The following is a 15371-nucleotide window of genomic DNA, read 5'->3' as shown; positions in this document are numbered from 1 at the left end:
AATAGATACGGAGGACAGAGTAATAGAAAATCAAAAAGCTCATCTCACCACATTAATGAATGGGCTAACTGCCAAAATTTGAGATAGAAACTGCTCACTTAACAAGTATTTTATTTGAATAAAACCATTATAATAGCCATGAAAATGATGTGAAATATAATGATCACTCTGAAAGGAAGTTACAGCATCACTGGATTTACAGAAGAGGAAGCAGCAAAGGTGCACATTTGGAGGTGAATACAGCATTGTAAAATCAACCACATTAAATACCATGAAAGTAAGTAGTCAAAGTGTACCATCATATACATTATGATCGAAAAGGAAGGGAGCATTACAGAGTTAAACTTCTGTATAATGTGTGAATTTTGACCTGCTATGTTTAAATTAGCAAAAAGCCTCAGTTTGTATAAATTATTGTGTGCCTTAATCCCACCCACCACTTGATCAAGACACTGAAACTGAGAATGATTCCTTCCTTATTTATAGTTTTATTCTTGATATCCCTCTAAAAAGAGACCAGAATGATCATGACGATGACTCATACCTATAGAGTAATTACAAAGTACCATAGTCACATAACAACAAAAGCCAAAAGAAATTTACTACAACTGTTTTCTCTTTCAACCACTACTATGTACAGTACATTACAAGTAAGCATAGGTGTGCATTTAAAAGCTGATTGTACTACCTATGTAAAATTTTAGGAATGAGCATATCAAAGTATATGGATACTTCTTTATCTTACAAAGTAAAAACAAGCATTTTCTATTCAAAATTTTTATTTCTGTGTAAAACAAAGACAGAACTCCTGAAAGTCAAACAAGGAAAAAATACACCAAGTTCAAAGCGCTATTAAGTCATTAAACAAAGAAGAGTCTGAGGTAGAAGTCAAGCAATATAACCTACAACCTTTTTAGAGTATTTATTTCCAACAACCATCGAATCTCTCTAGGAAGATTTAATTCTTAAAGTCTCACGTTCCCAAAAATTAATTATCCACTCTCTAAAATCAGATGTAAAACTAAGACCAACAGAAGAGACAACAAACTTTTGTCATGTTAACAGAGTAAATGCTGCTGACAATTCTGTTAGTAGTAGCCATAGGGAGGCCGCTGGTTGTAACCATAGTGTCCGTATTGATGGGGGTAGTAAGGTTCTTGTCTGTGCTGCGGGTAATTGTTACCCCAGGATCGTCCATGCCACTGATTTGATCGATTGTCACTTGGCCACCCCCATCTGCTATCCCTACCTCTAAACTGTCTGTTATCTTGCAACCTACAACAACAAAACAAAAAGATTTTTATACTTCCCTTAAAAGAAAAAAAAAAAACACATGACAAATCTATCCTAGTGCATTTCATTTCTCAACCTAATACTCAATATACAAAAGAGTAAAAATATTTTTCTCTACAGAATGTTATAGCACCAGTTATTCAAAATTTCCCTAAAATTCAGATCCAGTATTACAATGGATATACTTTGCAGAGAATAGGCAGGCTACAAACAAACCCAAAACAATGGGATAGTTCTGAATCAAACTGAAACCTATTCAACTATTCAAAAGCAGTATGGTAATATTCCTTTTATCTATTTTGAATTATTAAATAGAAATAATTGCCATTGTATAAACTTTCTAAAGTAAAATCAAAAACAATACCTTCTTTATGGAATTTAACACACGTTTTGTAGAAGACTTTAGGTTTTTAAAATGTATTTGCAAAGGAAATAAAATATTAGTCCATAGAACGTATTTTTGAAAAACCATTAACACACTCATGTGCACACACACGCAACTGCATAGTAAGGGGAAAAATATGGTGCTAACAATATATTAAAGCAAGTATTTATCAGGCACTCACTCTGTGCTAAGCTGCTACTAGGCACTCGGTCTACCATACTGAACAAAAACACTGATCCCTTCCCGCACTGGTCTTATGGGCTAGCAGATTCAGGCTAACCTCTCCCAGATCAGCCATCTGCATTTATTTTTCTGAAGGAATACATACCGATTGCCTCTATTTCTTTGGTTCCCACCAGCTCTGCTATTCCATTCCTCGACAATTGGAGGGGACTCAGGAGGGCGTTTCAGGTATTCCTGGTACTCTTTGTCATCTTCTGTGAATCTACTGGCAAACATCTCTTCAAAATTTGGAACCGCTTCAGAAGTATCAGTCATTCTGAAATTCTGTATAGTTTTCAATACGTTTCTATTAGAATTTTTTTAAGTAACACTATCTTACCAGGTAGTGAAAAACAAGAAGTAAACAATGGGTATTCATAAAAGCCCTTGTGTACTTTTAAACCTAAGACAGACTAGATTCAGTTCAGCATTTCTTTATTATTATAATACAGGCACTGTGCTAACGAGGAGCCCAGGATACAAAGATGAACACCGCATCACGAACCCTGCCCATGAAGTGCCCTCAGCCTAGTAGAAGAGACAGATATGGTGTAAATACAAAGGGAGGGGCAGCAAATGTCAAGAAATGAAGCTTTAAAAGTGGGCAGGGGTCAAACTGTGAGAAACTCTGTATTCAATGCAAAGAACTCTACACTTTTTCTGGTAAGCAATGGGGCGTTACAGGTGGTTTAAGCAGGGAAGTCTCAAGAATAAATTTACTATTTAGAAGGCTCACTTTTCTAACAGGGTAGATAACAGATTAGTGAGACTGGACTAAAGGTAGATTATCACAATAATGTAGGTGACATGCTGAGGGTTTAATTTGAGGCCCTGACTGTGAGATTAGTTTTAAAGAATTCCAGAAGGAGTTAGTCACTGAGTGGATGCTGTGAGGCAAGGGGGGAATAAAGGATAACTCCCAGACTATGGCCAAATAATTGGACAGCTTATGGTGTCACAGGAACTATAGGAAGAAGGGTGGGAGAGGACCCTCACTGAGCTGAAGTTAGCTATGGTACACATATCCATGTGGAGAGTCAGTTCACAGTTAACTATCTAGGACTGTGAAGATGAATATGGGAGACACTGGCAATCCTGTTGGTGGATAGAACATCTACATATAAAGACGTTAAAGAAGTAAGAGGAGAACACACACAAATGAGAGAAGAACCAAAAGGTTATCATAGAAGGCAAGAGAATAAAGAGTGAAAAGGTCATTAGTGTTGAATGGCACAATGACAGGAAGAACCAAGAAGAGAAAATTAACTGGACTTAGCCATTAAGAGGTGATTAGAGTAGAAGGGATTAAAGCAGGACTGCAATGATTAAAAAGCAACTGATAGGTAAGGAAGTACAAATCTACAGTGATTATGGATTAAGCTTTCAAGAAGCTTGGCTTGAGAGAAAACACAAATGGCAGTAGCTAAGGGGTTATGGGAAGATTCTCTCTTTTTTCCCCAGGCTAAAATACCTGAGGTTATTTACAGGAAAAGAAAAAAAGAGCCAAAAAAGAAAGACAGAAAATACAGTAAAGACATGAAAATAGGCAAATAAAAAGGACTTTAAACATACAGCTGCTAAAGTCTAGGGTAACTACTTAATAATGGTATCCAATATATTCTTATTCCCGATTCTGTGAGAAATGAAAAATAACTACTAAAAATACTGTCTAATAGCTATAAAAACTGAAGTTTTTATCAGCTGGGTGTTTTTCAGGCCAATTATGGATTCACTCATGAAGTAGTATTTCTTCACCCACATTTTCAGAGAGCCCTCTACCTCTGAGAAAAGATCTGGCTTACACTGCAGAAGACCCTGAGAAACTAGGGAAGATACTGTTCATTTCTTTTCATCTTCACTCAAGACCTGGAAGACAGTCCTAACAACATTTGGCAGGTAGGCTCCAATTCTCAGTCCTGCATTGATGTAGTCCCACCCGCTCTACCTTTCCCAACCTAAACCCAATCTCTCTGCTCTTTGCCTCAAGATTCCTGCTTTATGGTTTGGGCCATATGTGACATCATGCTAAAACTTTAAAACCAAATCTCTCTCTTATCTGACATCCTAAAATTATTTTTCTTCCTGTATTACTTCGGTTTATAATAAAAAGTATTTGACAAAGAGATGTGATACTGGAAGATAGCTTTTTCATTAGTTTGTCTTTCCTTCAAATCCAACAAAACATATGCAAACATTTATAATACTACTCTTGTCCCAACAAAACTAAACAAAGATTATTATTTGGAAGCAAGAAACAGTATCTGTATGTTTTACCTGTCAGGTCTCTGCTCTCTTAGTGTTTGATTAAATACCAGCCTTTCAATTTGTCGGGGATTGGCAAACATGACAAATTCTCAAATCCAAGATATGATTTAAAATAAATTCAGCAAATTAAAATCGTGCCTGAATTTCTATAGGAATTACAGAAATCACCAGAAAGATGACATATACCGAACCAGAGGGGCAGTAAAAATCGTAAGGCAAAGTAAATGTGCTACTCTCTTTTTATGTTCTTCCAGGACCCCCTCTCCCACAAATAAGCAATTATGTATCATCTTTATCATTACTTGTGAGAATGAAATTTAAGTAGAATTTTAAATTATCCAAGCTTTACTTACCCCAGGGATTTGAGGCAGCGGTACTGTAGTTTAATGTTTCAGCTGTTCAGATCTGTGAGAAGAAAAAAAAACTCCCTTGAAGGACCCTCAAAAGGTGTGAGTCGTGGGGGTGGGAATCATAAGGGTCTTAATGAAGTGGTTGAATTAAAAATGCTCTAAAGATTTCCAACGCTAATTCGAAAGAGGAAACTGAAGTTCAAATCATCAGCGAAGAGCTAAAAGATGCCAGAAGATTTGTCCTCTAGGCCTTCACAACCAATGAGCTAGTTTAATAATAACTTCACAAGATTCGTTCTTTTCTGTGGAAAACACAGAGAACAGCCTTTCAGATGTGTACTCGAATACTGCCAGTTCTTGACCCTAAACAAAACCACAGAGAACTTTCGCTGCGGGCCACTAACCTTGGAAATGACTATCGAGAAAGGGATTTCGCTGCCCTAGATGATGAATCTAGAAAACTAACAGACGAAGATACGGACTGAGAACCACTGCAATTTTTCAGTCCTCTCTCTCACAGCACACCAGGGCTTGTCTATCACGGCTTTGACTGATGTGCTCTCTTCCGAAGCACCTTAAAGTCCCAGGCACGAGGGAAACTAGAGGTCGCGAGGGTTAAGTGGGTTCCGAACTCGCGAAAGAGTTCAGCGCCCGGAACGGCGGGGCCCGAGGACACCTTGCCCGCCACTAAGCTGGGCCCGCCTGGTTACTCCTCCCCATGGCCCCGAATGGGCGACTCTCACGCCGAGACACGCAGGGAAACCGACCTCCAGCCTACACCACGATCAATGGGTCTCCACGACGCTTCAGCTCTCCAAACTCACCGAGCCACCCCGGCCAGAATCCGATCATCACCTGACTTCCGCTTCCGGCGCGCAAAAGCGGAGGCGGGCCTGTGAAGTCTCGCGGTATCTCGGGCTCGCTGTCTGGGGTTTTCCAGGTTCTTCCAACGCTGGTGGCTCGCGGGGAGTTGTATGAGGGCGGTGACGTGGCCAGTAAAGGCGGAGAGGGTCTCCATGCGCCTTCAGTCTGCGTCGTGACTGTGCGGGAATAGATACATCGCTGTATATTAAGGCCCCTTCACTGGGAGCCGGCGACGGGGAGGGACAGAAGTTCTGGAAATAGTGTGCGGAGAAGGGAGGGAAAGGCTACTTCCGGCCGCTTGCGCCCCGACTCTGTGAAGAGCTCGCGTCGAGAGCAGGCGGTGAAGAGTAAGCACGAGTGGATGACTTCAGCGGTGCTACACCTTACACCCTAGCCTGGGCAAGCCTCGGTAGTAAGATTTCTCTAGTCCGTTTCGTACGTGTGTTTGCTCACACAGCCCGCTCCTCTCCAGCTTAAGTCGTCAGTACCCAGCTACCTCCAGGGGTCTTGGCCATTTCTTCTGGGGTGTTCTGTAGGTGTATAAATGTTGAATATTTCTAAATATAACTTGGCCTCCTCCCTCCCACGTTTGCACTTCAGACTGTACCCTTTTCTATTAATACTTTCCAGCTTGGAAACATTGATGTCTATGTTTGATGCACTTTCTTTCCCTTGCTCCTTTCAGTTGCAAGATTCCACCCTTCATTAATTCTGGCGTCCATCCACTCTCCGTCCCCACTGCCTTCACCTAGGTGGAATTCTTATCATTATCCCCTGGACGGATGGAATGCGGTATCTTTCTCTGATGCCGGTCGCCTACATCACCTTCCTGCCTACCTGTCTTACACGTAACTGCCGTGGGTTTAGTCATCCAAGCACAGCTGTGACAGAAAATTTTCACTGGCTCCCTCTTACCTTTAGATTAAGGCCAGCTTTATTAACTCTGGATTCAAAGCTCCCACTTTATTTTCTGCTGCCTCTTTTTCATTTTCCTTTTGCCCGTAAGAATCAGGCCATGTAAAGCACCTCATGGATGAGCTACCCATTACCTTTCTGAAGAGACTCACCTCTCTTTCAGCTTGAAATACCCTTCCCTCCCCATTGTCTCAAGATGTTGAAATTCTGTTCGTTAAAGCTCCATCCAGAAATAGTTTTTCCTTCTACTGAACCCTTCTTCCTGTGGTTATTCAGTTATTACCACTTTCTTAGAACTAATATTATTAATGTACAAGTCTTTCTCCCTATTAGATTCTTAAGCATCCATTTTTACATCCTGGAGTGTGTAACGCTGTGCTCTGTATAAAGTAAATAGTCAGTCAACATTCGTGGAATGCATGATGGAACTGAATGTTCCAAGCCACGTTTTAGAGACATTAACCTAGCTGAAGTGTATAGGATAGTATGGATAGGAGATACCGTAATTTTGGTGTTGAGTAATAAAGGTGAGAGCAGAAAGACCAAGGTTACTCTGAGTGGTAGAGTAACTGAGTGGATGATGGAAGAAAAGGACCAGGAGGAATCAGAGAAGCCTCCAATTCTTTAAGTCTGGGAAATCGCGACTTTACAGGGATATCCATAGCATGAGTTGGTTTTAAAGCAAAAATGAGCTCAGAGCTCAAAAAGATGTGTAGAATTTGAGATGGCAGGAAGATATTCAAAAGAAAAACCTTAGGGGGCTGTAAGAAATACAGGACTAAAGCTGAGGAAGGAGAGGCTGTGCCTGAATATGTAAATGTGTGAGTCATCCATGAAGAAACAACAGTTGAAATCATCAGTGCCTTTGATCTTTCCAAAGGAGAAAGTATTTATGGAGAAGAGCAGAAGGCCAAGGCCTACGCCTCAGGAAATACCCATATTTAGGAAGCAGGAATAGGAAGTATAAACTTGAAGAGGAAATTGGAATAAATATGGGTAGCAATGTAACAGTTGAAAAACTCAGAAAAGTGCTTGCCTACTTGGTATCAGGAGAGGGGGAGGATATTTGGGAAAAGGAGGATTGTTGAGGCCAGCTTGCTGGTTTTCTTGTGACTTTATGGCATTATTTCTAGATAATGAGGACTTAACACAGAAGAGAGTGTATTTCTTTTCTTTAAATTCATAAATGGCACTTAGGAGCTCCAAGGCTTCAGAGATTTTCTGTGAAAAAGTTTACATGTTCCAGCTAGTTTTCAAATGAAACCATTTATGCCCATAATGTTTTCTCATATGTTGAAATCTTGTCAGTTATTTTATTTCATTTTTTGGCATCACTAGGAAATAATCTGTTCCATGAAAGAGAATTTTCCAGTTAACTGACACTTAGCCTCTAAGCACCAAAACTTGTTCAATGGAACCACTTTTGATAGAAATATACATAAAATGTAGTATTTACTCCTCTACCATAACCATAGTAAATGGATCATAATTTAATCTTTACTTGGCAACTAAAGGTAATTGTTACCGCATCAATTCTGTTCTGCTGGATAGTAATGTCCTTGGGGCTGTTGATACATATGGAAAAGATTACCTTTTATTAGTTGACTTCGCTGTCTCTGTTATTACTATTATATCTCAGTGTTTTATCTTTTAGCAGCTTTACAAATTGACCTAATTTTACCCATCATTTAAAGCCTCACTTTGACCAGGCAATCTAGAGACAAACACGCTAGCAGAAGTCCCTGGGGAATTCTGGTGTCGAAAGAGCCCTGCTTTCAGAGGCTGTGAGTGACCTTAGATCATGACCGTTTTAAAAATGATAAAACTGGGGCTGAAGAGGTTAAATAATTTTCAAGGGCACGGCAGGTAAGTGGTAGAGGAGGATTTGGATCAAGTTTGTGATACTTCAAAAAGCCTTGCTTTTTCCTCAGTGAAACTTTTCTCCTTTTCATTCCCTACTCCACAAATTTTGATCCATGTTAAACAACTTTCTTGCCGCTGCACAAGCCAGACTCTTCCACTCTATGGTTGATGTGGAGCCCCAGAAGGCAGGAGCTCCTGCAGTCTCTACCAAAAAGTGAACTCCACAAGGTACTTGTTTTTTCACATTGCTCACCTTTAAAAGAAAATCTCTTGAAGGTGCATTTCATAGGCAGAACTCAAGTCAAATGACTTGTCCCTAACTAAAAGGAAGGCTGGGCAAGTGAGCAAGTATCCTCCTTGGAGAGGTAGGACTCATAAGGTAGTAAATTGTCTGAACAGAAGAAGGGTATTCAAAGGATTCTGGGCAGCCAGGAAACGTGACAGTTATCCACTATACTCTAGTTTACCACTTAGCACACTTTGTTTTGTGTTATGGCTCATTATATACATAAAATCACAGTATTAAAGCATTGAAAGGGATAATCTGGTTGAATGCCTTTTTTTTTTTCCTTAACGAACACCCCAAGAGATGAAATGACTTCTCCAAGGTCACAAAATTGATCAGTAGCAGAACTAGAACTACAACCTTCAGGCATTCTTCATTAAACATTTTTTGAATATCTATTAGATGCCAGGTGTTGTTCTAGGCCCTGAAAATAATCAATGAATAAGGATAATAAGCCCTGCCCTCTTGGAGGTTATATTCCAGTGGGGGAGATAATAGAAAAGTGAATTTATATGTGCCATGAAGGGTAGTTAAGCAGAGGAAGAGCATGAAGGGTGACGGGCTGCTGCTCTGGATAGCATTGTCAGGGAACGTATGCATGACAGTTTTCATCTCAGTTCATTTTTTTTTCCTTAGCAGTGGCATATAAGTAGCTTTCTAATAATTTTTAAATGATTTTGTGCATTTTATCTTTTCTAATTCTAAAATTTGTGATTGTGATATGAAGGTGTTTTCTCTCCTTTTTCCTAATGTGATATAAGTAAGAGCACAAACTGTTTTCTAAGTGCGTGTGATTTGGACTCAAATTGCACACTATCTGTTTATTTCTATTTCTTTTGACAGGGCCCATCCGGGGCTAATTAGATGGCTCTAATCTTTATTATCCTCCTTTCACTTTTTGCTGGCTGTTTTCTCTGTGTGCTCCTTTGGGTAGCTCTAGTCATCTGCCTCACTGTCTTGGCCCTTTCCACCTCCTTCTCAAATATGGGTGTTACACTTGGGAGGGACCTTGGAAACGTGTAGCGAGGCCAAGAGACTTGTCCAGTGTTTACTCTCAACCACTCCTTCCCCCATAACACCATACTCTCCCCTCCAGGTGTTTCTCCAGAATATTTTTCGGTGAGGTGATCGTCACAGTTTGAGTGTTGGACACATCTTCTAAGCACTGGAAAGTGGTAGGAGTAAGTCAGGATCGCTGTCCAAGGGTGAACTTCGTTATCTTACCCATTTTAAGAGGGCAGGTCTTCTGGTTCCCAAACCAGGGTTTTGGCAGGCTTAATGTCCTTGGTGACACATGGCCCTTGTGTGAAGCAAGCCTTGCCTAGTAGTCTTTCAAAAGAAAGGCACAAAAAGCCCCATTGTGAACAGATGTTAAGTGATGAAAGTGTCTTCAAAACAAGTGAGTGTTATCTAGGGAGTAAAAAGAGCACCAGGCAAGGAGTCAAGAAACTTGAATTAAAATCTTACTCCCTGTGAGTTGTCATGCAGGTCACCACCCTTCTGGGCCTTAGTTTCCTCACTTTCTTATTTTTGCAGATAAAATTGAAGCTTCGGCATCAATTGCCTTGATTTCCCAATCTCATACCTACAGTGTGACTCCTTTCTGTCCTCTTTCACCTTTTGTCTTCCAGTCTCTTGCCACTGTCTTTGGTCAGTGCTCCCTCTGCTCTTCTGGACATTGCTCCTGCAGCTACTCTTTCTCTCTCCTCTGTTTTCAACTCTCCCTCTTTAATGGCTCCTCCCACCCCCACCCCACCACACCTTGTAAACTTGCTCAAGTTTCTCCAGGCTCAAAACAAAACTGATACCCTGCCCTCAATCCTGTGTCCTCTAAATATCTCAGATCTCCTTTCCCCACATGGTGAGTGTCTTACAAAGAGTACCCACAGCTGCAGTATTACACCTCCCCCCTTTTCTTTTCACTGCAGTCAGGTTTCCGCCCCCAGACGCGCCACTGAAACCACTCTGGCAAAGTTCCCTAGGACAAAGTTGACCTAGGGCCAAATTCGATACTGTCCATCTAAAATCTTAAGTTTATTTAGTATCTGTGCAGCATTTGACACTTTTCTCCTCCCTCCCTTAAGCCTTCTCACTCTGTTTCCAAGTTTCTCATGATTCCTTTCTGCCCTGGATTGCTGTTTCTTCTCTGTCTCCTTGTCTGACTCCTCATTCCCCTACTTGTCCCTAAATGTAGGTGTCCCCATGGCCCTGTTTGTATTCTCCTTGAGTTGCCTGTGCGGACTCAGTCTCTTGTATGGCTTCAGCTTCCAATTCTGTGCTGATGACTCAACAATGGATATCTCTAGCCATCCATCATATGTGAGCTCTAGGCTTATAAATACTCCTGCATGCTAGAAATTTCTGTCTGGATGTCTGACAGGCATCTCCAGCACATGTTGAAATGTGAGTTCATCTTTCTCCCTGAGCCTGTTCATCCACTTCTATCTCCGTTTTCAGAGAATGATTCTTCTCATCTACCCACATCAGAAACCTGGCAGCCATCCTGGCCTCCTCCCTCTCATCCCACCCACCCAGTCCCTCCCCAGGTCCTGTGGACTTCAGCTCCTGACCATCTCTTGTGTCTGTTCACTCTTCTTTTTCTTCACCACTCTCAGTTCTGACACTCATCACTTCTCACACTGACCATGGTGATAGCCTGTACCTAGTCCCTGTGTCCAGCTCTGTTCCCTTCAGACCCTTCTCACCCTGCTAGTAGAGTGTTCTTTTATTATCATGAAACAGACGGAAAAGAACTGATGATAATAATATAGACGATTCTTGTGTATCCTCCAACCAGCGTAGAGAGGGCTGTTTCTAAAACACAAACTGACTCCCTTTATCCCTTGATCGATCCACTTTTCAGTGGTTCCTAATTGCTTCTAGGATGCATTCTAAGCTTAACATGGAATACAGCCTGTTGAGATTTAGTTCTGTGCTGTCTGTTCAGTGTCAGCCCCTGCTACTCCCTCCAAGTGAACTAAATGCACAGCCATATCACACTGTTTAAAGTTCCTGGAAGACTTTACACTGTGTTGTACACATGTTGTTCCTTGTGTTTGAAGTGCCCTCCCCACTGTCTGGTAAACCTTAGCCTATTACGTCATCTTCAGGTGGTCGTCCATACACACCCTCCACCTCTAAGTAGAACTGATTATTTCTTCCTTTATATCTTTAACATATACAGGCAGTGCATTTATCACAATGTATTGTAATTTGTTTACATCCACTAAATTATAAACTCCTTGAGAGTAAGTCTGTATCTTTCATGTCTTCAGCAATTAGCATGGAATCTGGCAACCTGATACATAATTGGTGCTCTGTAAATGTTTATCGATCTGGTACCAGCTTCCTCTAGTTGTATGTTTGACTAATCTCTTCCCACTTACTCCCCTCTTAGTACACACTCTACCATATCTACCACATACAAAGACTCAGCTCACCTCCTTTGTATAGCACGTGTTCCCTGGATACCCCTTTATCACGGCACCTGCATCGTTTTCTTGAGTCTATCTTCATGTCTATCTTCCCTGCTACAGTGTAAGTGCCAGGAGTCCAGAAAACACATGTTATGTCTCTGCAGTTCCAACACTTAGCACTGGGACTGACAGACACAAGGAAGTGAAGAGGCATTGTGAACATATGAACGAAGGAGTTAGACTTACTGATTTTTAAGTTCTCCAGTTCCAAACCTATATGATTTGAGGTTCCAAAAACTGTGACATAATCTCAAAGTATTCTCCCAGCAGATGGGCAGAACAGTTGAAACACCAGTTCCAACAGTTGGCAAATATAAAGGTAAACATTTAAGAAAGTGAGTCAGAATGAAGGTGAATCCTCCAAAAGGAGCAGGAACATTGGCAAAACAGTGTATACTTGTAGTCACAGGCACCCCCTTTGCATCTGATGGGGGTATCCATATGTTCCTCTCAAGGCACATGACAAATGAGAGCTCAGGAGGGTGGTCGTCAACCTCCCTGTGACTAAACCCCTACTGGCCAGAAATGAGTTGAAAGCACATAATTTCTCTGCAGCAAATATTAATTTTTCTTCAGCATTTCACTTCAATTGGCTCATTTTTGTAAACTAAACCCAAAGTTTAGTCATTTATTTAATATTTTATTTCTGTTCAGATAAAACTGTAGGAAAAAACCCTAATCTAAAGACTCTTAGGATTTGTGACTTATTTTGTCACTCCACAAGCATTTATCAATATCCAATATATTTGTACGCTTAGTGTTGGGGAAGTGGAGAAAATTCAAAAAGTGTAGAACACAGGTCTTAAGGTCTAATTGAAGAGTCAAGCAGAAGATTGTTATGATGTAGCATATGTACTATGTAGAATAATGCACGGTAACCTAATGGAGTGCAGGAAAAGCTAGTTCTAACCGGATACCTAAGTCTTGAGAGGCTTCAAAGTGAGGAAAATATCAGTGCTAAGTGAAATTAACCAGGAGGAATTTACTGAAGGAGGAGACTCTCCACTAAGCACATATACACACAAAATATATGGATTGCCAGAAGTAGGACCCTGTGCATAATCTGGACTTGAGGGTATGGAGGATGGAGACTGGCCATTCTTCTGTTGTACGCTCTTCAGAGAAGGACTCCAAAGCTGCTCCACTCTCTTCAGGCCAACCGCAGGGCTCCTTACTACTCTCTCCCAAGCCCCCTCAGGGACTCCCTGTGTAACACCATCCCTGTCATACTTGGAATATGAGCTGTGATCCCAGCTCACGTGGGAAAATATGTGTCTCCTTTGGATTTCTGCATATTCCAATTAGACACTGTTGAGGGTTGACTGCTTTCCCCATGGAAGGTAGGAGTTGGGCCCCCTCCCACAGGTGGGTGGAGAGCTTTTGTTCTACCAATATCTTGAGCAATTTCAGGTGGGGAAGGTGTTGGCTTTAGTTGCAGATCAACCTGAGTGACTTTAGCCAAGATAAAGTTTCAGTTGCCTCATTTCTAAAATGAGATTATAATGATTATTGTTTTCTACCTATAAGAATTAACAAATGTTAGTTCCCCCTCTCTTTCCTCACTGTTTTCCAGACCAAAGAACACTCTGACTTGGCTGATTTGAATAGGGAGAGGTTCTGATGCAAACATTTTACAATAGTCCTGTGAAAGCACCCATGTCAAAATATGAGCATCACTACCATTACTATTTATTAAGCATTTACTACATGCCAGGCACTGGGCAATGCTTTATATTACCTCATTTTACCCTGATAATAACCCACCTAGGTACATACTATCTCTTTTTTTAAACAAGGTTTAGAGATGACAGGTAACTTGTCTGAAGTTAGACAAGCAAGCAGAAGAAATGTGATTTGAACTCGGCTCTCTCCTTCCCATATAAGGGTCAACAAAGAACCGAAGAACAACATACTTGAGCTGGAGTTTTGAGAAATAGCTGTATGACAGGCTAGTCAAGATTACCCCCAGTGAGGGAGCAGAATGCAGATGTTCATGCCATCGATTGAAGCAGGACCATTGCCGCCTTCTTAGACGCTGCTGGAGCCAGAACTTGGAGTCTGTCAGGGTTCAAGTGACAGCTGAGACTCAGCTCACAGTTACTCTTAAAACTGGCTTCTCCCTGAAGCAAGAGAGAAGCAGAGCGAGGGATATAGATGAGGCAGCAGGCTCATTTGTTTGCTCTCTTGTATCCTGTGAAGGTGTACTCAAAGTCTGATGTGTCTTGAGAGCCCACACAAAGTGAGGTGTCCACAGGTCCAAAGCATAAAGAACCATGAGCTACTGCGACCAACTGTACCTCCACAAAGCAATCCCCCTGCTACTCAGGAGAAGGCGGCATCACCTAGGCCTTGAAGTTCCTGTTATGTGTGCCAGAACTTGGAGCAGTCTCCCTTTCCCTGCCCCTACACTGCAAGGCCTAAGATTTTTCCATTAATGTCCACTTGGGTGCTTTCCATGGGGAGGCCTGGCCATGGCCCACTACAGACACACAAGCATAAAACTACATTCCATTGTAAAAACTGAAGAATGCAATTTGTATCCTTACCCAGAGGGCCACCCTGCCTTCTGGTAGAGGTATAAGAGTTGATGGATGGTTATGGCCAAAATTTTGCTTAGAAAAGAAGTTCAAATAGAGACGAAATAAATGGTTGCCTGAGGTTTGGAGTGGGAGAAGGATTGACTACAAATGAGCATGAAGGATCTTTTGGGGGCAATAGAAATATTCTAAAACTGGATTGTTATGATGGTTACACAACTACTCCATAAATTTGCTGAAAATCATGACTTGTATGCCTACAGTAGGTGAGTTTTATGGTATGTAAGTTATGTCAGAGAGAAAAGAAAAAGAAAAGCAGCTCTGGACCTGCTTAAATATATAGCTAAGCACTTCTGTGAAACCCCAGGGTAACAGGCCAAGGAACACAGATTTCTGCCTAGAAAATATTAGGGGCAGGAGTTAATAATTAAAATCCCTGTGTCCAAACATCTAACTTTGAGTGGTCTACCCCCTGGAAAGATGACAATCATAATGTTAATAATTGTTGAGGCAAAAACAGCTGGTTCTCTCTCCACCCTCGTATCAGTTCTCTTCTTCCACAATAGAGAAAGGGTTTTGAGGCACTGGTCCAGGGCTGCTGACTTTAGCAGGGTCAGAGTTTAACAGCAAGAGCCATCATTTTTTGCTTCCAGGAATTCTTTAAAATCTGTTTGAATTTTATAATAAATTCCCCACAGTCAGTTGTTGCATTTAAAAAGTCAGGTTAAGGCTGGCTAGCTATCCAGGCTAGGGGCTCCCAGTTCCAAATTACTAAAATTTATTCGAAAATGATGTCAGATTAAAAAAAAGATACCTACCCTCAGTGGCTCTGCCTCCCTGACAGCCTCTGTCCATTTCCCTGTCTCTCTCTTTCTCTCTGTGTGTCTGTCTGTCTGCTATTTTCTCTTCACCACC

General features: G+C 41.2%; 1 protein-coding gene and 2 long non-coding RNA genes across 5 annotated transcripts; 1 reads left to right on the top strand and 2 right to left on the bottom strand.

The window, feature by feature from the left end:
• Positions 1–94: 94 nt before the first annotated feature.
• On the bottom strand, positions 95–5405 carry RAMAC (RNA guanine-7 methyltransferase activating subunit). Of its 3 annotated transcripts, none has more exons than XM_072950881.1 (4): positions 5283–5405; positions 4519–4570; positions 2007–2177; positions 95–1275 (listed from the first exon to the last, which is right to left on the bottom strand). In XM_072950881.1, the coding sequence occupies exons 3-4, from the start codon at positions 2174–2176 to the stop codon at positions 1089–1091; spliced, it is 357 nt and encodes a 118-aa protein (XP_072806982.1). In that variant the 5' UTR covers position 2177; positions 4519–4570; positions 5283–5405; the 3' UTR covers positions 95–1088. The 3 variants fall into 3 exon arrangements, with proteins under 3 accessions (XP_072806982.1, XP_031547663.1, XP_006198468.1); XM_031691803.2 differs by having other exon boundaries at positions 2007–2185; positions 5340–5405; XM_006198406.4 differs by having other exon boundaries at positions 2007–2185; positions 5283–5399.
• LOC140689731 (uncharacterized) lies at positions 2199–4025 on the top strand. The gene is made up of 2 exons (XR_012064809.1): positions 2199–2563; positions 3668–4025. It is a non-coding gene; the product is annotated as an uncharacterized lncRNA (long non-coding RNA).
• Positions 5406–9477: 4072 nt separating the features above from the next.
• On the bottom strand, positions 9478–10676 carry LOC140689732 (uncharacterized). The gene is made up of 2 exons (XR_012064810.1): positions 10537–10676; positions 9478–9853 (listed from the first exon to the last, which is right to left on the bottom strand). It is a non-coding gene; the product is annotated as an uncharacterized lncRNA (long non-coding RNA).
• Positions 10677–15371: the final 4695 nt, after the last annotated feature.

Source organism: Vicugna pacos, chromosome 27, assembly GCF_048564905.1.
Source record: "Vicugna pacos chromosome 27, VicPac4, whole genome shotgun sequence".
In the NCBI taxonomy this organism is placed as follows: Eukaryota; Metazoa; Chordata; class Mammalia; order Artiodactyla; family Camelidae; genus Vicugna; species Vicugna pacos.
This window is presented reverse-complemented; position numbering and strand designations above follow the sequence as displayed.